The sequence below is a fragment of the Erythranthe guttata genome, chromosome 5 (assembly GCF_056151865.1).
Source record: "Erythranthe guttata isolate IM_541 chromosome 5, IM_541, whole genome shotgun sequence".
NCBI lineage: Eukaryota > Viridiplantae > Streptophyta > Magnoliopsida > Lamiales > Phrymaceae > Erythranthe > Erythranthe guttata.
Window position 1 is genome coordinate 10,841,265 of NC_142537.1, and position 23,159 is coordinate 10,864,423.

General features: G+C 42.0%; 1 protein-coding gene across 1 annotated transcript; it reads right to left on the reverse strand.

Moving 5' to 3' along the window:
* Positions 1–12,345: 12,345 nt before the first annotated feature.
* Positions 12,346–13,923, reverse strand: LOC148770602 (uncharacterized). Its single transcript, XM_088817933.1, has 2 exons — positions 12,972–13,923; positions 12,346–12,827 (listed from the first exon to the last, which is right to left on the reverse strand). Exons 1-2 carry the CDS (start codon positions 13,921–13,923, stop codon positions 12,346–12,348), a joined length of 1,434 nt encoding a protein of 477 aa, XP_088674059.1.
* Between the last annotated feature and the right edge of the window lie 9,236 nt (positions 13,924–23,159).

Here is a 23,159-nt window from a genome sequence, read left to right on the forward strand (position 1 = left end):
CGGGTCCCATTTTCGACGTGGTTCGCGCGTGCTGGTTGGGGTCTCGGATCTCGGAGTTGGCAGTTGATGACGAAGTTGACGTGCATCGGAGGAGTTTTGGTCAGCGAGAAATCATTGAGTCTTGGAGTGATGATTTGGAGTCTAATATTAATATTCGCCCTACCGTTGTGGGAGATGGGTCTAGTAGACGTCGTTATGGGCGTCATGTCGTGGATTGCGGTAGTGACAGCGATGATTCGATTCAAGCCCCTTCGGCGAGTGATCGTGCGGTGCCTAGCAGTGAAGTTGAGCTGACGGATGAAGAGGAGGAGGAAGATGATATTCCGCCGGGTGATATTGAGATTGATAAGAGGAGGCAAAAGAAAAAGAAGCCAATTAATTTGGACTTAGTTAATTTTGATAGTGTGTTGACGGAAGAGCATTTGCACTCTATTCGTCGTTTATCTGGAGCGCCAAGTAATGTCGAGTTGTTGTTGCCTCAGAAGGGCGACCGTTTGTACTCGCCACCCGATGGATTTCATACGGTGTTTTTGGCGTACTTGACATGTACATCTCTGATTACACCGCATCTGACCTTGTTGAAGGTTTGCGAGGAATTCAAGATAGGGTACAGTCAGTTAACTCCGACTGCAATTCTTATGTTCGAGGCGTTTCACCATAGGGTGTCTCTAGTGGGTTTGCCTGTGACTGTGAGTTTGTTCAAGGCGTTATTTACGTTACATCGGCCCAATAAGACGCCTTTCTTTTGTTTTCATCCTCGCGTTCCTTACCAATCCGTGAAGAGTGTGAAGTTATCTTTGGGGGAATGGAAGACCCCTTTTTTTTATGTGAGGGCTCCCTCTTTTGACGTTCCCGTAGTTTGGAATCCTACGTGCGAGGGTTTCAAGATAACTGCGAATATGGCGAAAAGGATTGAAGAGTCGGGATTGTGTGATGTGGAATTTGACCCAAGGGTTTTGATACCAAAGGCGAATGGTCAGCACCGTATATCCTTTTGTTGCCTTGACTTGTGTTTTTTTTTTTTTTTGTAGTTCTTTGGTAGTGTGTTGTTAAGTGTATATTTATACACTTAATTGTACCTTTTTAATTGGAGCTTTTGGTGTGTTTTAATGATAATTGGTGCTTAAAATGGCTATTATTTGTATTTTAGGTGCAAATTGGAGAATTGACAACTTTTGGGGTGAAAACTGCAAATTCAGAGAAAAAGTGGGCCAAAAGTGAAAAAATCAGATTTCTGCAGAATTAAAGCCCGCGCGGCCGTGCGGATTTTAGTTCAAAATCTCACACGGCCGTCCGGATGGACGTGGGGGCGCAGTGAAGGAAGTTTAATTACACAAGGAAACCCGCCCTACTATATTTTTGCACCCTATTTAAAGGCCACAAGCACACAATTAGACCTATCTTTTATCTTTTACCTTTCATCTTTATTTTTAGTTTCATCTTTCTACACGCAATCAAGGAGCACAAGAACGAAGACGAAGCTTGACGACTCTTCATCATAGTTCTCCTCTTTTATTGTTATTTATCGCTTTTATGATTTTTCGTATTTTTATTATGTTTTTCGTAACGAACATGAGTAGCTAAGTTTTTATTCTAGGATTTTGTTGGAACCCTATGTGGTAGTTCGAACCTATTTTTCTACTTTTATGCAAGTTTAATTCTTCGATTATTTCTTCTATTTTGATCGTATTTAGTGCATGAGCGTAGCTAACTTATGTTGCTATTGGTTATTGTTAGAATTGATTGACAGATCGTTTTAATAATTAGAACAGGGATAGAAGAGCCTTCGAGTAGTTATCACCGGATGAGTGTGTTAATTGCATGTATTATCGTAGACATACAGATAATACCTTAGGTAGCCGTTTGCGAGACTTGTTATTTAATGCTTTATTTATACTAGGTTTGCATAGACATATAGTGAATCTTTTATGAATAATAGGTTTATAGCGCAGCGACAGCTGGTTATGAATAATTTCGTGTCTTGGGTTAATAATCGGGAATCGTAACTTGCATGATAGGAGATTAATTGGGTGAAGAATTATCGCATAGGGGGAAGATAAAATCCTAGATCCGTTTTATATTGATATTTTCTCGTGTTTAATTGCGTTCTTAATTAGTTTAATTTATTTAGTTAATTAATTTGACAACCCTGCGTAGGCTGAATAAAAATCATAATTGTTAGGATTTGGTACTTAGGATTAAATAATTTGCGTATTCCCTGTGGGATCGACATCCGACTCTCATGAGTCTACTTTACTACTTGTTTGCGATACGTACACTTGCGTGTTGGTATTTAGCACCCAACAAGTTTTTGGCGCCGTTGCCGGGGAATACGGCTAAATTATTTATTTATCCTAATATTAAATTTGAGCAATTTTTCTTACTTCAGCCATTAATTTTATTTTATTTTATTTAATTATTTTATTATTTTGTTTTAGGTACGTTTTATGCGAAGAGGACACGATACGAGCTTGTTACCTCTCGATCCCGAAATTGAGCGAACGTTTAGGCAAGCCAGGAGAAATCAAAGGTTAGCTCAAAACGCTCCCGCAACAATGGAAGAAGAGATTAACCGTGGGGAAGGTGACCAAAGGCACCCACCGAATGTAGCGAGAGAAATCGTCAACGAGCAAGAGCAGCGCCAGCTAATTAATCCACCACCGCGTCAACGAGAACTGCATGAGTACACCGTCCCGACACTCAATGGGTTCCAATCAAGTATCCAGCAGCCCCCCATTGAAGCCAACAATTTCGAGATTCGAGCGAGACTCCTCACGATGCTCCAAAACAATGGTCTTTTCAGCGGATTGGCTCATGAAGATCCACATCTTCACTTGGTCAACTTTCTCGAAACGTGTGACTCGCACAAGATGAACGGAGTAACACCCGAAGCACTGCAACTCCGCCTGTTCAAGCACTCCCTACAAGGAGCAGCCCGAGAATGGTTGCAAACTCGTGCACCGCACTCCATCTCGTCTTGGGCCCAGCTAGCGCAACTCTTTAAGAACACATACAACTCCCCAGCAAAAACTGAGAGAATCCGGCGAGAAATTCAAAACTTCATTCAAGAAGCCGGTGAAGCATTATTCGAGACGTGGGAGCGGTTCAAATAGTTAGTAAGGAGGTGCCCGAATCACGGACTACAAGAGTGGCGCCAACTGCAAATATTTTACGATGGACTGCAAGACAACTCGAGGACAGTGCTCGATTCTGCAGCTGGAGGCATGTTCATGAGTTTGACTTACGACGAAGCATACGAACTCTTGGAGCGGATCGCTAGAAACAAATACATGCGGGCATCGGACCGGTCGAATAGCTGAGCAGTCAAGACGGGAGGAATTTTGGAGTTAGACGGAGTCACTGCAATCACGGCCCAATTGGAGAAGCTATCGAAGCAAGTAGCGGCTTTGCAGACTCAGCAAGTCCACGCAGTCCAAGTTCCCGACCAGCGCGTAGAAGAAACGGAGTCTCTGAATTATGTGCATGACACCAACCGACAACAGAGGAACCCGCACTCCAACACGTACAACCCCGGATGGAAGGATCACCCTAACTTTGGGTGGGGAGGAAATCAGCAAGGACCAAGGCAAGCACCACTTCAAGGTCAACCGCCCAATTATTCACGACCAGCTCCCGGATTTCAAAATCCGCCTCAAGCTCAACCTCAAGGAGGAGATCTCGCAAATATATTGGCACAATTTATGACAACCACCCAAGCCTCCATCCGAAATTTGGAAACACAGATGGGTCAACTTGCAACCCAACTAACAGCGAGGCCATCGGGAGCACTGCCGTCAAATACAGAAGATCCTCGGAAGAACAACGTCGAGCAATGCAACGCCGTGAGTTTAAGGAACGGGAGACAATTGGAAGAGGCCCCACGAAAGGAGAAGCAAAATACGGTAATCGAGGAGCCGAATGAGATTGAGGAAAAAGAAGCAACTAGCAAGGAACCGCCATCTCCCACAGTGAACTCGCGAGTCCCTTAAGTCCCATATCCTCAAAAGCTTAAAAAGAAGAAGCTCGATGCGGAGCACCAAGGATTCTTGGACAAGCTGAAGGAAATCCACATCAACATTCCGTTTATCAAAGCCATTCAAAAGATGCCAACGTGGGTGAAGTTCCTCAAGGAGCTCGTGACAAAGAGGAATAAATTGCAAGGGAACGAGATCATCCAACTCACGGAGCAATGCAGTGAAATTCTTGTACGACCCCTTCACCAAAAACTCGGCGATCCAGGTAAGTTCACTATCCCTTGTACTATAGGAGGTAAAAATTTTAGGTCGCTTATCGATTTAGGTGCTAGCATTAATCTTATGCCTTATTCCATTTACAAAAATCTTGGGTTAGGTGAGATTGAACCAACGGCTATAACCCTTCAATTAGCCGATAGGTCTTTAGTTTACCCAAAAGGTATTTTAGAGAACGTGCTAGTGAAAGTGAATAAATTTATCTTCCCTGTTGATTTCGTTATACTTGATATAGATGAAGATAGGGAGATACCTCTTATTTTTGGTAGACCGTTTTTAGCCACGTCGAAAACTTTAATTGATTGTGCTAGTGGTGATCTGACAATGACGGTGCATGATCAAACGATCAAATTTAACGTTTTTAGCGCTAATAAAAATCCATGTGATGATAATGATTGTTATGCTATTGATCTTGTGGATTGTACAAATCATGACGATTTTGACGTTTTGATCTTAGACCATGGGAAAGGATCTTTGAGTGCAGGAGATGGTGGCGGAAACGGTAGTCGGACGGAGCAAGTTTATTGTGCGAGCTCAATTTCAACTCCGCCGAGAGACAGTCAAAAGAGTTGGGGTGATGACAATGTTGAACGTGCAAGGTGGATGTGGCCACCTAAAGAACCAAACGAGCATTATTGGGAAGGGGAATGCAATCGCCAAGTGACTTCGGTCACGTTAGCTTGAACAAAGAAGCAGACAAAGTCCGGCTGAAGACTGTAAACTTAGCGCTTCTCGGGGGGGCAACCCGAGCTTTCGTTTGTTTTTATTTTATATTTTTTTTTAAACTTTTAGTTTTGCTTTTATGTTATTTTATTTAAAAAAATATATATATATATATATATATATATTTGGGGAACTAATTAGAAGTCTTTATTTTGCAAGGACCTTATTGCAAATACAGGCACGACCGTGCGGAAAAGAAAAGGAATCTCGCACGGCCGCCCGAGAAACGGACCCAGCTACTGCCCAAAACCGGCGTTTGGCAAGGCCGTGCGGATTTTAGGCCAAAATCCCGCACGGCCGTCCGAGATTCGAAGGCGCTACTGCCCAAATCCGGAGTTTGGCACGGCCGTGCGGATTTTAGGCCAAAATCCCGCACAGCCGTCCGAGGGGAAAAAACGGGCATAATTAATAGGGGTTTTCCAAACCCCAAATTTTCACAATTCCAAATCCCCCCTCTCTCCAAATTCAAACCCTAGCCCCCTCTTTCGAAATTTCTCCTTTTCTTTGCCAAATTTCACTGAAAATTCACCAAATCCACACATATTGTTACTTATCTCGGTGGTTTATTGTTGATTTGCACAGGGAGGATTCAAGAACAAGCAATTGTCTCCAAAAACCCATTCCACCAAGAACGCCCACAAAGTGTTCGACGAATTGTCCGACTCAAGTTTGGGGGAAATTTTGCAAAGAAATCCAATCCTAATCCCTTCTACACACATTCTCAAGTCATGGGGAAACGAGGACGTGATGGGGAGGGCACTTCACAAGGCGAGGGCACTTCAAAAGGCAAGGGGAAGGGCAAGAAAACCGACCAAATTCCGACACCCGACGATGACGCTTTTTGTGTCGAAGGCGCTAGTGCTCGTTTCGAGAAGCAAAAGGGGAAGAAACTAGTGACGGAGCGTGCCTACGAGATCACCCTTCCACAATTTGCCCCATTACACCAAGAATTCCTACGACGAGGTTGGCAAGCATTATTGGAACCGGAGGGTTCGATCAACCTATCATTGGTCCGCGAGTTCTACGCCAACAACCATATCCTCCTCACAACGGAGCGGAACTTGAGCACGGTTCGAGGCAAGAGGGTCGAGTGGAATGCCTACGCAATCAATTCTTTCTATCACCTCCGACACATGACACCATTCAATTGGGGGCAAATGCAACTTGCGGTCACACGAGATCAAATCGCCGAGGTGTTGTGCGATGGACCCCCCATTTGGTCCGAACTATCAACCGAAGAAAAGTACGAGTTAGAGTGGAAATGCATCAACCAAGTAGGCAAGGCGTGCCTTACGTTCATTTGTGCCAACCTCATTCCCACCCGCTCGTGGACTCGCGTGGACCCCGAACGGTGCGCTTTGGCATACTACATCCTCAAGGGCACCCCGATCAACATTGGCGTAATCATATCCGGCCGATTTTGGACCTCCATGGTCAACAACTCCAAGGGGTTTTATTTCCCTTGCCTCATTACCGGCTTATGCAAGAAGGCGAAGGTCCCAACCAAACCGACGGACATTTTCACATCAATTCGGAATCCGATGAATGACCTTGCGGCCCGACAATACAAGGCACCCATCCAAGATGACGAGCAACCCGTCGAGAACCAACCAATAGCTCCGCCCGAGGGTCCAAGCACAAGTTCGGACCGGCGATTTCAAAGAAGAATGGAGCGAGAGTTGGTAATCACGAGAAATCGGCTTGCAACAGTGGAGCACAAGGTGAGCACGATCGAATCCCTCCAACGGTGGTCGGGAAAGATGCTCCAAGCCATTGTGCGCCATTTGGCATGTGGCAATCCAGAGTGCGAAGAACCGGCTCCGTTGCCCGCACCGATTCTTGAGCCGATACCTGAGCTTTCGGATGATGAAGGAGATGGTAATGCTCATGCGCAAAGCGGAGTTGACGAGCAGCCCGACGATGGTCCCGACGCTTAAAAAACAGGTGTTTTCTATCCTTAAACTCCGGGCGAATCACATTGAGGGCAATGTGAATTTTAAGTTTGGGGGTGGTTAACTACTTGTTTTCATTTATGTGCGCTTTATGTGTGTTTTATTTTTTTTATTTATTTTGCATGCTTTATTTTTTGTTTTAATTGCCGTTTTATTATTTTCGTTTTTATATAAAAAAAAAAAAAAAAAAAAATTTTGTGTCCGATGCATCGATGAATTATGATGATGGTAGATGGTCAATGTTTGTTTGATGATGAGACTACTTGATTTATGTTGATAAGGAGTATGTCTTTGTTTAGCTTTCGATTCAACGGAACATAGAAGTGAATTATTGCTAGGAATCACACCTTGTACTTTGCTTTGGTTGAATGTTTTGCATTTTAAATTTGGAATTTATTTGTGCTCAATCATGCTTTGTTCGGTTTTAAATCTCACCTTAAGACATTTATGATACGAAGTGTTGATAATAAGTGATTTGGGATATGATTTGGGCCTTCTTTGAACCGTTTGAGCCTTTCAAGCCTACCCTTTTTGTCAAATTATCCTTAGAACCTTGATTTGAGCCTCGGAAGAAAAGGTGTTCTTTCTTTTAGCCAATATGTAGAAGGTACAAAAGTGGAGATTTTGAATAATTATCCCCTGGAGGTCGGTCGAAAAATTCTTATAAGATCTTTCTTCTTCTTCGATTAAAAAAAAAAAAATGAAAAAAAGAAAAAATATTGGATATATATATATGCATCTTTATATATATTTCTAAATTTTTCGATTAAAAATTGAAAAAAAAAAGAGAGAGAAAAAGAAAAAAAAAAAAAAAAAAAAAAAAAAAGAAGAAGAAGAATAGATTAGAAGGGAGAAATAAGGACTAGTTGTGAATTGGGATTGAAAACTCGATCCATTGCCTAAAAGGCAAAAGTGTTGACGTGTGAATTTTGGAGAATCGAGTTTATTTAAGCCCCTAGAGGTGAAATCATTGTTTCAAACGCCTATCTTTCAAATTTTGGCGTAATCACCTCAATTCAAGAAAATTAGCCACACATTCCCATATTACCTACCTCGGACCAAAGAGCCTAACAATTGAAAGCCACAAAGTCCCAATGATCCCAATAGCTTATTGTTCAATATTAGTTGAGTAAAATAATTTGGTGAGTTTGGAGTCAAATATATGCATGTAAGTATAAATTCTTTCTATCTTTAACTTGCAAATATTGGATACTTGAAGCAATTGTATGATTTGTGGTTTTTGGTAATAGTGAGTGACTAAGTGCCGTTGAATGTTAAGCTTGCGAATACCTAGGAATTATCATCATAATTGCAAGTTCTGAAAACACGAAGTTGACCAATCGACCTATGTAATGAGATGTATTGTCATGGTTTGTATTCTTAATTTGATTTTACTTGAGGACAAGCAAAAGTTCAAGTTTGTGGGTGGTTAAGTGTATATTTATACACTTAATTGTACCTTTTAATTGGAGCTTTTGGTGTGTTTTAATGATAATTGGTGCTTAAAATGGCTATTATTTGTATTTTAGGTGCAAATTGGAGAATTGACAACTTTTGGGGTGAAAACTGCAAATTCAGAGAAAAAGTGGGCCAAAAGTGAAAAAATCAGATTTCTGCAGAATTAAAGCCCGCGCGGCCGTGCGGATTTTAGTTCAAAATCTCACACGGCCGTCCGGATGGACGTGGGGGCGCAGTGAAGGAAGTTTAATTACACAAGGAAACCCGCCCTATTATATTTTTGCACCCTATTTAAAGGCCACAAGCACACAATTAGACCTATCTTTTATCTTTTACCTTTCATCTTTATTTTTAGTTTCATCTTTCTACACGCAATCAAGGAGCACAAGAACGAAGACGAAGACTTGACGACTCTTCATCATAGTTCTCCTCTTTTATTGTTATTTATCGCTTTTATGATTTTTCGTATTTTTATTATGTTTTTCGTAACAAACATGAGTAGCTAAGTTTTTATTCTAGGATTTTGTTGGAACCCTATGTGGTAGTTCGAACCTATTTTTCTACTTTTATGCAAGTTTAATTCTTCGATTATTTCTTCTATTTTGATCGTATTTAGTGCATGAGCGTAGCTAACTTATGTTGCTATTGGTTATTGTTAGAATTGATTGACAGATCGTTTTAATAATTAGAACAGGGATAGAAGAGCCTTCGAGTAGTTATCACCGGATGAGTGTGTTAATTGCATGTATTATCGTAGACATACAGATAATACCTTAGGTAGCCGTTTGCGAGACTTGTTATTTAATGCTTTATTTATACTAGGTTTGCATAGACATATAGTGAATCTTTTATGAATAATAGGTTTATAGCGCAGCGACAGCTGGTTATGAATAATTTCGTGTCTTGGGTTAATAATCGGGAATCGTAACTTGCATGATAGGAGATTAATTGGGTGAAGAATTATCGCATAGGGGGAAGATAAAATCCTAGATCCGTTTTATATTGATATTTTCTCGTGTTTAATTGCGTTCTTAATTAGTTTAATTTATTTAGTTAATTAATTTGACAACCCTGCGTAGGCTGAATAAAAATCATAATTGTTAGGATTTGGTACTTAGGATTAAATAATTTGCGTATTCCCTGTGGGATCGACATCCGACTCTCACGAGTCTACTTTACTACTTGTTTGCGATACGTACACTTGCGTGTTGGTATTTAGCACCCAACATGTGTACCTCATGTCTCTTATGTGTTTGTTATCTTTTGTATATGGGGGTATCACCTTTGCGGCACTTCGAGCTAAGGCGAATGGGACGTCGAAGAAGGCATCGAAGAAGGTACCCTCTATGTTGGGAGGTTCTTCAAGTGGTTTGCCTCGTGAGGAGGTCCATGTAGAAACTCCTCGAGTAGTCGCAGATGACCGTAGCAGTGCTGGTGAAGTGGAGGGGCGTCCATCCACGAGGGATCGTGGGAAGGGAAAGAGGGTGGATACTGAGTATGTGGCAGTGCCTAAGCGTCCACGGGTAGACCCAGAGGAGACCTATGCTTTCCATGGTGGGGGAGGGAAACAACTGTTTACTTATGGCGTGAACCGCGATGGTAAGGAGTCGTACTGGGATGTGTCGGACTATGATTTGCCGATGTTGAGTACCGAGGGATTCGTTCGGGAGTATGACCGTGCTCGGATGTCTGGTAAGGGTGATTCTCGCATGCTAGAGTTAGTTGGTGGGGACATATGTCGGGTGAGTACTTGTCTACTTAAAACAAGATTTTATGGTTTATTCCTTCTTGACTTGCGAAAAATATTGTTATTATTTATTTGTTTTTTTTATATAGTTGGTAGCGACTTGGAGATATCTCATGGAGCACGGTAGGAACGTGGAAGCTAGGAAGGAAGAGGAGCGGGCTCGAAGTCAAGCGCGTGAGGATGAACTTCTAAGCCAATTGGAGGTAGCGCTGTCCGAACTTGCTCAACGCTCGGAAGAGATTGCTCGGAGGACAGAGGAGCTTGCTGAGAGGAAAGTGGAGCTCGAGGTTATCCGAGGTGATGCGAAGGTATATAAGGATGATGTTCATAAGTTGAACGAATGCTACGACCAGCTCAAAGAGAAATATGAAGTTGAGAAGGCGACGGGGAAGAGGTTCCTCACGACATCAGGTGGTGCGGTTTATAAGGAGTCCATTGTGGAGGAGACCAAGGCTAGTTTCTGAGGTAGTGATGAGTGTGCTGCTATGATTGAGGAGCATGCATTGGCAGTGGTTTATAAGCCATTAGTGCGTGCTTGTCGCAAATATCTGTGCGATGCGGGTGGGATCAGCGAGGAAGTGATTCGTGGGATGGAAGCTGGCATATCCGATGAAGAGGAGGATGAGGTAGATGTCAATGGGACGGGCACAAAGCTCATGAATGACATGGTTGCGGATGACTCCACTGTGGGTACGTCTTCCGCTCGCAGTAGGGGAGTTTAGACTTATTTGCTAAGATAGTTAACTTTCCCCTTTTTTTTTTGCTATGGATTTCTTAGTTTGTTTTTATCGCTGATGTAGATGGGTATGTCCACTACTATTTCGTTTGAATTTCTTCCTTGTTTGACTTTGAAATTTAATATTTCGATTTATTTATTTTGACATTGTCAAGAATTAATCCGTTGCTTATATGTATTTACATTGGCATTATACGCGATGTACTTGAGGAGGGGATCAGTCTCCCAAGGTTTTTGTTAAGGGTCGTGCCCTTTGTTCGGACCGCTTGGGTCTTAAATATATTTGGCTGTGGCCACGTTTGAAAAGTAACACCTCGTGAAACAAATAAAGGGACTCAGATAATCCAGCTGGCTAGGCTATATGGATTATCTAAATCTCTCTAAGTGTTTATAGGGTGGTATTGAATTAGACTCATGATGAGAGGTAATTTGTGTCGATGTGAAGGCACAAAGAGTAAAATGAAAATTGTGATTTATTCGATGATAGCAAAGGAGAATTGTTAGAAGCCTATGTGAGGCGAATTTAAATAAATAGCTAATGCGATGAGCCTACATGAGGCGAAGGTAACTAACTACTGCTAAAGCAATAAATTGTCTTGATTAAAAAAAATTCTTCTGAGTGATTGTACTATACTTGTTCTTCTTCCACGTCTTCCTTGTACTCGTTCGTTTCGCTGTGCTGATGGTAGGCTGAATTCCTTTGGCGTCTCTATGTCTGTCAGGTATAATTGAGGAAAAAGGAATTTTGTTTAAGCATTTGTATCGAAGACTTAGTAATTGAAGCTGAGGTGATGTGCATTGCAAATTCACGTACCCTAACACGTGGATGGTTTTTCTTCCTCGCACTTCAAGATATGAAATCAACTCGTGAGTTGCTGTGATTTGCTGTGTGATCGTGCCTGTTAGATGGAATGATTTTGTCACGTTAGTAAGAGTAAACAAGAGCGTGCGTGTGTTGTAGTCTAGTGGAAGTATTGTTACCCTTGGCGATGTGGTATGGGCTGGCTTCGCTCTTTGGGCCATTGATTGAGCAATATGCATCCTCTCGTAATTGACTCACACTCTGTAATAAGATGGTGAGATGTGAATACGAATTGCTGATGTAAGTAAATTTACTAGCCCCCCAGTTTAGGTGGGACGTTCACGCACCTCATTATGTAGTAGAAAGTTTCCAAAGCATGTAGAGACGGTTTTGTGAGACGAGTAACGTGGAAGACCGCGGAGCCTGCACGGGTAATGTTTTGTAAGTAATTTTCATATAGGGGGGGTATAGGTGGTGACTTCACCGGATCTTAATTTAGGTAGATATATACCTTAAGCGTAGAACTGTTTGAGGTTCCCTATATTCCACGTTCTGGGTATAGGGCGTCCGTCATTGGTCTCGAGGCGATATGCTCCAGTGTTGACCACTATGGTGATTTTATATGGTCCTTCCCACTTTGGATCGAGTTTTCCGATGGGGTGAGAAGCTTCGACTTTTCAAGGGACTAAATCTCCAACTTGAAAGGATCGAGGGCGGACCTTTGAGTTATAGGCCTTGGCCATGCGTGATTTACACATCTGTTGTCGGATGTATGCAATCTCACGTAGCTCATCTACGAGGTCTAGGCTTCCCCGCATAGCTTCTTCATTAGCTGTTGGATCATAGTTGGTGATTCGCCAAGATGGTTCTCCGATCTCGACGGGTGCGATAGCCTCTGTTCCGAAAGCTAGATTGAACGGCGACTCTCCGGTTGCTGCTCGTGGGGTTGTGCGATAAGCCCATAGCGCGTTAGGCAGTTCTTCCACCCACTTCCCTTTGGCACTTCCAAGCCTTGTTTTAAGGTGTTGGAGTATGGTGCGATTCGTGACTTCCGTCTGGCCGTTAGCTTGTGGATTGGCTACGGATGTGAAGAACTGTTTGATGTCCAAGCCGAGGCACCAATTCTTTACTTTGTCACCACAAAATTGGGTTCCGTTATCTGAGATAATGGAACGTGGGATCCCAAAGCGACACACTATGTTCTTCCATAGGAATTGTATGACTTCTTCTTCTCGGATGCGTGCTAAGGGTTCCGCCTCCACCCATTTGGTGAAGTAGTCCACTGCTACAATGAGATATTTGCGTCCTCCTGTGGCGGACGGGAATGGTCCAACTAAATCCATTCCCCATTGGGTGAAAGGGATGGGGCTTTCAATTGGTTGCATTAATGTTGCTGGCAGGTGAGGAATATTGGCATGCTCTTGGCAAGGCTTACACCTCCGGACTAATTTTTTCGCGTCTTCATGCATCGTTGGCCAATAGTAGCCTTGCCTCAGTAGTTTGAGAGCTAAGGTCCTCCCGCTCAAGTGATTGCCGCAGATGCCTTCGTGTACTTCTCTAAGTACGTAATCCGCTGTGGTCGGGTCGAGGCACTTGAGATAGGGGAATGAGAACCCTCGTTTGTATAATTCTTCTCCCACTATGACGAAGCGAGCGGCTCTCGTCTTTAACTTTCGTGCTTCGGTGGGATCCGTTGGAAGTTCTCCCTTCCTGAGATACTTCAGGATTGGAGTGAACCAGCATGGTTCATCCTCCTCGGTGTACTGTACTTCAGTGGGTGAATTTATCTCCGGTTGAGGTGAGGTGAGGAGCGTCACGTTCCTACTTCCGATGCTAGCCATGGAGCTTCCAAGCCTAGCTAATTTGTCAGCGTGGACGTTATTGGAGCGAGGTACTTGTCTTATCTCGTAGCTCTCGAATTTAGATAAGAGAGTGTGCGCGAAAGCTAAATATTTGGCCATGGTGTCTTCTTTAGCCTCGTAAGCTCCGAGAATTTGGTTGACGACGAGCAGAGAGTCGCTTTGGATTAGGAGCTTGCGCGCTCCGGCTGCTAGGGCGAGGCGGATTCCCGCTATCAGTGCTTCGTATTCAGCTACGTTGTTTGAGGCTGTGAATTCGAATCGTTGAGCATATTCGAATTCGTCTCCGTCGGGGTTCGTTAGGACGATACCCGCTCCACCCCCTGTGGCAGTGGAAGATCCATCGACGTTGACGGACCAAGTTGGTAGAGAGGTGCTTTCTTCTACAGAGGTCATTTCGACTAGAAAGTCAGCCAATATTTGCGCTTTGATAGCTGGGCGGGGTTTGAATTCCACTCAGTATCTGTTTTAGAGGATAATTGGTGAGAACCACCACTTGATGCGACTGGAAGTAGGGTCGAAGCTTCCGAGCTGCGTTGATGAGGGCGAGAGCGAGCCTCTCCATATTGGTATAGCGTTGTTCGGCTCCTTGGAGGGCGCGACTTATGTAGTATATGGGTTGATGACCTTTTCCTCCATCTCGGATGAGGACTGCGCTGATGGCATCGGCCGAGGTAGCTAAGTACAACATTAGGGTGTCTGCCGGTTGAGGTTTTGTAAGCAATGGTGGTGATGCGAGGTATGACTTTAGCTCAGTGAAGGCTTTTTGACATGCCTCATCCCACTCGAACTTTTTTCCTCCCCTTAAAATCTTGAAAAGGGGGAAGCCTTGTACGCTGATCTTGAAATGAATCTGTTCAGGGATGCCAAACAGCCGTTGAGCTGTTGAACTTTCTTGATCGATGTTGGCGGAGCCATGGAGGTGATTGCTTCGATTTTCGCGGGATTAGCTTCGATTCCCGCTGCGAAATCATATAACCCAAAAATTTGCCTCCCCGAACTCAGAATGAACATTTGAGGGGGTTGAGCTTCATCTTATATTTTCGCAGGGTGGCGAAACACTGATCCAGATCGGTTAGGTGGTCCGAGACCTTGACACTTTTGACGAGCATGTCGTTGATGTACACCTCCATATTTTTACCGATCTGATCTGCGAACATTTTGTTCACTAGACGCTGGTAGATGGCTCCTGCATTTTTTAACCCGAAGGGCATGAATTGATAGCAGTATATGCCTTGGTGAGTGATGAAACTAGCCCTCTCTTGATCTTCTGGCGCAAGTAAGATCTGGTTATACCCTTGGTATGCATCGAGGAAGCTTAGGAGCTCGCATCCCGAGGTCGAATCGATGAGTTGATCGATTCTAGGTTGAGGAAAAGGGTCCTTAGGACAAGCTTTGTTGAGGTCGGTGAAGTCTACGCATAGTCTCCACTTGCCACCTGGCTTGGGAACGAGTACCACGTTTGACAGCCATTCAGGATACTGATGACCTGGTCGTATGTGGTTTGCTTCAAGGAGTTTTGCCACTTCCGGTTTGACATGCTTGTTGCGTTCGGGACCAAATGTCCGTTTTCTTTGTTTGACTGGCTTCAACCGTTTGTCGACGTTTAGCCGGTGCAGAGCTACCTGAGGAGGAATGCCCTGGCCTTTCCATGCGAACACATCTCCATTGTGTCGCAGGAAGTTGATTAGTTGTCGCTCCGTGGTTGGATCTAGATCGGATCCTATTCGTATGAGCTTCGAAGTATCTCCGGGAGTGAGTTCTATGAGCTTAAGCTCTTCAACAGCTGCTAGCTTGATGCTGTCATCTGGTACACTGATACGGATTTCTTTATTATCCTCAATGATCGCGTTGACCCACTTCCGTTTGTCGGATTTTTGGGTGTCGTCTCGCCTTTCTGATGGTTTAGGCTTCTTGGAAGGTTCTCGTAGGGCCCTTGCATAGCACTCTCGGGCGAGACGTCTATCTCCAAGTATTTCCCCCATTCCGTAGGGAGTAGGGAATGTCCACTTCTGATGATAGGAGGAAGGTACTGATTTGAAGGTATGGATTGCTGGCCTCCCTAGGATGATGTTGTAGGGGGATGACTTGTCGACGACGAGGAATTTGATTAGCTTGGTGATTCGACGAGGGTCTTCCCCTAAAGAGACGGGCAGCTCCACTTCTCCCATGGACAAAATGCTCTCTCCTGTGAATCCTTTCAGGGGCGTGGAGATGGGACTAAATCGGGCATTATCTATGCCCAGCTGTTTAAAAGCGTGGAGGTACATGATGTCAGCTAAGCTCCCATCGTCCACTAATATCTTCTTGACCAAGAAGTTGGCCACCGTTGTTGTTACTACCAACACATCGACATGATCTTCATCTAGACCTTCAAGGTCGGAGGAGTTGAAGACTATACTATGATCAGGTCTTCGTATTTGATAGATGCGTGCGGATGGCGAAGCACGTTCTTGATTCATGCGTGCTGATCGAGCGAGGGTGCGTCTTGCATTTTGTGAATCGCCACCCGCCAGTCCTCCGGAGATAAAGGAGATGATTCCCCGGGTAGGCTGGTTATCGTTGTTATCTAGGTCGCGTCGATGACCCCCATCTTCTCACCTTTGTTGTTGATCTCGATTATTATCTCGGCGTGGAGGATCATCACGACGCTTATTTCGAGGCTTATCAATGTATTCGCCCAAATGGCCCTGTTTGATCAGCCTCTCAATTGCCACTTTGAGTTGTGCACATTCCTCCGTAGTATGCCCTCTGTCCTTATGGAATCGACAATAACGATCCGACTTTTCTCGCTTTGCATTTGGCTACATAGGACGTGGAGGTTCTGCCAAACCTTTATGTTCTATCACGTGAAGGATTTCAGTGAGGCGAGCATTTAGCGGAGTGAACCTATTGTAGGAGGAAGAGGGTTGGTCTTGAGGTGGAAGTGGTGGACGTCGATCATCGCGCCTCGTATTGTCCTGACGGTCATCTTCCCTTTTCCTTTTAGGAGGAGCATGGGTAGAGGCTTCCTCTATTCGGACGTATTTTTCGGCTCGATTCAGCAACTCCTCTAAGTTGCCTGGGGGTCTTCCGGCGATAGATTCCTTCAATCTACCCGGTTTCAAGTTCTGCTGCATAATCCCGGAGAGCATGTCTTGCCCTACACTGGGGACTTCATGGACGGCTTCTACGAAACGCTTAATGTAGTTGCGGAGTGTTTCGTTATCTCTCTGTACTACAGAGAAAAGATGAGCTGGGGTCTTGGCATATTGTTTGTTGATGGCGAATTGGTTGGTGAACCGGGTTGACAACCGAGCGAAGGTGTCAATCGACCCTATGGGTAGAGAGTTGAACCAGTTCATTTCCCTCTTGGAGAGAGTTGTGCGGAACATTTTTCACATTGCAGCATCCGTCGGGCCATATAAATCCGCCATGGCACTGAATTTCTCTATATGCTCCTGTGGGTCGGTGGTCCCTTCAAATTGAGGTAACCCCGAGATCTTTACTCCTTGAGGCAATACCTCGTTGAGAATGTCTATGGTGAAGGGACTGCGTCTGTACCTTTGTTGGTACAGGCATTCTTTCACCCATTATATTATTTGGTTGGGGGAAAAGATTCTGGCGAGACATTCTGTTGTTTACCTCGCCTTCTCCCTCATTAAAGAGAGGAACTCTCTGTGGTAACGCATTCCCCTGTGGGGGTAAGCGCCGACGCTGCTGTCTGGGATGTGCCCCTGTGTGATTAGTAGATAGTTGCACTCGGGACCGTGGGTCCGAGGTAGAGGAGGAGACACTTATTTGATTCTGGATTGGCGGTGGGGCCACAGATGGCGCTATAGGTGGAACTGGCGCTGGTATCGCATTGGGAGCGTTTGCTCCCATCCGACGCTGCTGTCTGGGCTGTGCCCCTCTGTGATTAGTAGATAGTTGCACTCGGGACCGTGGGTTCGAGGTAGAGGAGGAGACACTTATTTGATTTTGGATTGGCGGTGGGGCCACAGGTGGCGCTATAGGTGGAACTGGCGCTGGTATCGCATTGGGAGCGTTTGCTCCCATCGTGGCGATATATTGAGTTACGGCCTCCGTGGCAGCGCGAGTTGAGGCTTCCGCTATCATGCGTTGGAGCGCATCCTCGGTTATTTGAACCGTCCGAGGAGCAGGGAGTGGTGGATCGGCGAGTGGTGGGTCCCGAGGAGGGATCACCTGAACCTCGCGAGGTGGATCTGCAGTACGTGGAGGAGCTGGCTCCGCGGCACGTGGAGGAAGTGGCTCCGCGGTACGTGGAGGAGGTAGCATGCCAGATCCTCCACAGACTGGGAGATTATTAGCTGTGTCATTTTCTCTCCGAGCTGACGCCTCAGGAGGATCTTGTTGGCTACGTGATCTGGTTTGCATCGTTCCCACAGACGGCGCCAAAATGATGATGCTAAAATATAGCTCACCGGAGTAGTATAGAAAACGAGCTGGGAGAGCAAAGCTGATCAGTAGCTAGTCAACTCGATGATCCTGAGGTCCCTACAACATTAGCACACGTGAACTAAGTCGGGGGTTGATCCGGCGGAAACCCCTCCGACGCTCAAGTCAGATGTACGGATCGTAGAGATAGTAGAGAGAATAAAACTCGAGGTTGATTGTGAATAATTAAAACGTACCTTCACAAATGAGTAAAACATCTATTTATATATCGTTGAATGGGTTGGGCTTACTTTGTTGGGCCCAAGCCTTACTTTGAAAGAGCTTGGGCTTTCGTGTAATGGGCCCACTTGTAGTGAGCCTAATTGGTAGATAAATTTGAGGGCATATTGGGCCGGACCATTTAGGTATATCAGTTACAAATACGGGCAATAAAACATTTTGTTACATACACAGATTCATAAAAAGAATTAGTAAATTTGTTACACAAAAACAATTAATCACAAAAACATAAAAAAAATACAAACAAACAAACAAACAGTAACAATATATATATATATATATATATATATATATATATATATATATAGATAAATAATTTATTTTTTGGGGCCCCCTTGGGTTGGGGGGCCGTGGCAATACCATCAGGGCCAACCCTGGGGCCGACATGTAATAAAATTAAATCTGAACAGGTTGGGCTAACCAATCATATAAAACCCGTCATTGACAATAATTAGCAATGCCCAATCTATCACTAATTTGTCACAGACGTAAGCGGCCCTAACCTCAAACGGCAAACTGACTTCCGAGAAAAAATCTTGATTGTATTTGTGGATATAGGCCCAGTAAGCCAGACGATTCGCCACTGTGTCTTTGCCTCATGACATGATGAAACTGAAAGAAAGGTTCAACCTCCTAAATACATTGGCGAAAGATGTATTCAAGCTCTCTGGTATGCTCCCCCAATATTTCTTAAATCACTCATTCCTCTTTGTTGTCTCCACCACTTCCTGAAACCAATAGTCCGTTAGAACTCTATCGTAATAACTTATCCAATGCATTATCCCATTAAAGTTTATAATTACGTTTCAAGGGGGTGAGTGTAATTATCGATACCATAGGGACCTTAAAGTTATTTAATTAAGCATACCTCAGGGGTGTGGGTGTAATTTACCCTTTTAATAAAATAGCATATTGACCCCATTTTAATTTTTTTTCTCTTCATTGACTGCCATTGACTTTTTTCATTTCTTGAATTTTTTTGTCTGAAATTGTTTTTCTCACCGTTAATCGGTGTTGACTTTTTCTTTCGGTCTACAAAGTAATATTATTGTGTTGTGTTGCACGGTAATTATATTTTTTTTGAACTTTTTTCAAAAACAATTTTAGAGAGAACACAATAATATTACTGTGTTGGACAATAGTAATATACTTTCTTATACAGTAATATTAATATTTTTAGTTAATATCTTTTTGTTTTTGTTGCGTTAGACTGCAATATTAATGTGTTAAGAAAGTTACCTTAAAAAAAAATCATAAAATAATGTTAAAAAAATGTCAACGTGGTCAACGATAGAAAAAAAAAGATCAAGAAAAAAAGATCGAAAATTAAATTTGAAGATTGGAAATTTTCACACAAAAAAATTGTAATTAGGATGTTTTGTAGATTGATTTTGATTATTGAATTTTATATTTAATTTCCAATTTGAACATTTTGACACATTTATGCATACACTAAAATTATGAAATAAAATTAGTTTATGCATCTTATCATCATGTGTTATTAATTAATTTAGAAAATTTAGAAAATAAATTCCTCCTATTTTATTTGAAATTTTTGGACTCGTTTTTTTTTTTATTGAGAGGAATATAATATAAGCAGATTTTACTAGCCAAATCTTTCCAAGATAAAGAAAGGGTAAAACCCTCGTTACAGGTCAGATCATTAGCCTTTGCGAGGGCATTAGCTATACAATTTTCAGAATGTTTCACAAAAGAGAAATCACAAGATTGAAAGAAATCTTCTAAGAGAAACACCAAATAGAGCAGCAAACTTTCATTTTTCTTGGAGAGATTTCATCACCTGCAATCAGTCACCCTCTATAGTAATTGACGTCCACCCCACCTCACTCGCATAGTGCATCGCAAGCATTGTAGTATGAACCTCTCCCGTAATTGCCGGTGGTCGACCCAGGCGATGTTCGCGTCTCTACCACATGCATGATCCATTATGGTCCCGCGCTATCATATGATAATATAATATAAAATATAATGTATTACATTTTTAGTTTATTATTTGATATTTATTTTGACTGATCCAAAATTAAATTTTTTTTATACGTTTTCCCCGTTTTCAATTTTTTTTTACATTTCAGCTACTGAAAAAACTTGAAGGTTGAAGAAGTTGATTGTATCTTGGCATGCATCCTACTGTGTTATGAAATACTTCAGGTATATATTTTAAAAAACCGCATGCATTAGCACTTCAATTTTCTTTGTTTGTCGTTTCTCCTAAGTGACTCCATCCTTGTTCTTATGCATTTTCTGTCCTTTCTAGCTAGTAAAATTGATTTGCATAATTTTAGGAGCACAAATGACTTTTTTTTTTTTTTACTTTTAGAAATAATATTCATGTTTGTCAACTCATTCATTTGATAAGATTTGAATTATGTGGAGGTGTATATTTACCACTTCATTTTTCTATTATAGCAGGCTAAATATCATACACTCATCGAGAGGTACTATTTAGATCACATGTCTGAGATACACAAGTTGATGCAAAAGGAAATGAGAATGCAAGAATGAAGAATAGAGGAAGAGAGAAGATGTAAATGAAGAATAGGATTGAAATTACTAGTTTTGACTATGCTTATCTTTTTGATCTGTTACTATGATTTTAACGAAAATTTAAGATGATACTGGTTGAATTTGTATATGTTCAATTAATATATATATATATATACATACATATATATATATATATATATATATATATATATATATATATATATATATATATATATTTATATATATATTTTTTTAGATACATCAATACCACATATATGGTATTGGTGTATTTAATAAAATATTTTTTTATTCGTTTGACTGAGTTTTGCAACGGATTTAGTGAAGGATAAATCTCTTTCTAATAAGAATATTTGTTTGAACTAGCGACGTATTAATGAATTTAGCGATGCAGTATCTTGCGTTTGTGGATCTGATTTAGCGACGTCACTAATGGTCATTATTGATGGATTATTCCGTTGCTAAATGTAGCAACGGATAATATATAGTCGTAGCTAAATTTTAGCGACGCGGCTTTTAGCGATTTACTTAGCAACGGACCATTTTTGTTGCTAAATAGTCATTAGCGACAGATTTGGGACAATTCGCGACAGATTGTTCCGTTGCTAAATGGCAATTTTCTAGTAGTGCATGGCCGTCACATAGTAATCTCTGTTCGGAGGGAAAGCTGCATCAATATTTATTTTTATAGAATCAGCTACTGGAGGTTTCCACTTTGTTCGGTGATCATTCAGCTTGGAAGAGACGGGTATAAATTTCGCTAGGTTATATGCGTCAAGGTAGCTTTTGCTCTATGCCACCAGTTCCTTGAAGTCAACTACCTCTTTATCGTGCATTTTCTTGTTTTGATTACCCCAACATTTCCACATAACAATAATGGCCTGTTAGAATAGGTGACTAACAAGCCAACTTGTGGTTGTGGTCTTTCCATATTTACTTGTAAATAATCTGTTTTCGTTATTAATGAAACTCTATTTTTGGCAAGCTATATCTATTCTCCCATTTTATTATGCATAGATACAAACCTTATAGTTATTATTAAATTACTATGGATTGATCTAGTAGAATCATGAGATAATTCATTTAGTAAGGTAACTATTAAACAAGTTCTTAGTCGATGGGCTAGCCAATAATTAGGATAGTGGCATTTCCCTTTTGAGACTAGCACTTAGTATATGTGAGTTGAGTCTCATCAGTTACAATGTAGTGACATTGGCATACATAAGTGGGTGCTCAAAGTCGATGAGTTCACTGCCCTCGTTCTAGAATCTCTAAGTGTTTCCCATATATTGAGTAGAGATTCTAATATTATAGTTGTACACCATTAGTTCTTAGACCTAATACATCACTGCGACTTCATTAGAGGACCAGCTGTGTTGTGATCTGTCCCTAAGTCTCCTCGAAGACTGCTCCAAGGGCCAACGTTCGCACAATCCAAAATCTAGTGGGAGTTTGTGCACTGTAGTTAGGAATTTGACCGTTTGCTTAATTGCATGGATGTCCTATGTATTCTTCAAGTATATTGTCGAAGGAATCTTCGGCGAAAGTAGAAAGTGATTAGAGAAAGGAGTTTCTCTAAGTCAAACGCGAATGGACTTTATAGCTTTAAAACGATCGCATAGTTATCGAATAATATTAGAGGTCTCGATGAACCAATGTCTCTTGTTCAATCGGGACATATGTTTAGTCAAAGGGACCGTACTATACACTAACTATAATTTAAGGTTCTTACAGGGACTTCATTTGTATCTAAGGAATCATGACATGTAGATGCTATGCGTCAATCATGATTCGTAATTGGGCATTAACGGATATGATCGTTGATTTAGATTAAAATATGTTAAAATATGTTTTAATCTAAATCATGACATTTGGGACGAGTCTGTAATTGAAAAAATAGGTATTCAAGTGACAAATAGTTGTGGGCCCACGGCTAGATAACACCTGAACCATTGATGTCACACTTCTTATGGAGAGGATTCCTTAGTAAGGTGAACTAAGATTAATTTGTTAATCTTAGATAAATTGGAATTCAATATGATTGAATTAAAATTCGTAATAGTTGATTATGAATTGGAAGAAAAAGAGGAACGCAATTTTATAGATTTCAGGTGAACTTTCTAAATTGGGAATCTTCCTAATTTAGCAGGTATCACTGAAATAGAGGTTTCTGTAAATGGAAATTTAAGATATGAAATATGGTAATTGAGGAGAAAATTATGATCGTCACGAAAATATAATTGTTATAATTTTCGGAGTTACCATTTGAGAGATATTAGAAATCTAAGAAAGAGTTCTGAAAGGATTCTTAATTAGATGGTTCTCACATTCTAGATAAGGATTGATGTATTTGACTTTAATTGGGGAATTATAATTACGCTTGGACTAGGATTTATAAATCCTTATAAATAGAGGTGGTGGGGTAGAGAAAA

What these genes read in the sequence shown, in the direction of transcription:
- LOC148770602 (XM_088817933.1), bottom strand. Translation starts at nt 13,923, where the DNA reads ATGACCTCTGTAGAAGAAAGCACCTCTCTACCAACTTGGTCCGTCAAC. An exon ending in CCCGTCCGCCACAGGAGGAC is followed by an intron (nt 12,828 to 12,971) that starts GCAAATATCTCA and finishes CCATTATCTCAG; the next exon opens with ATAACGGAACCCAATTTTGT.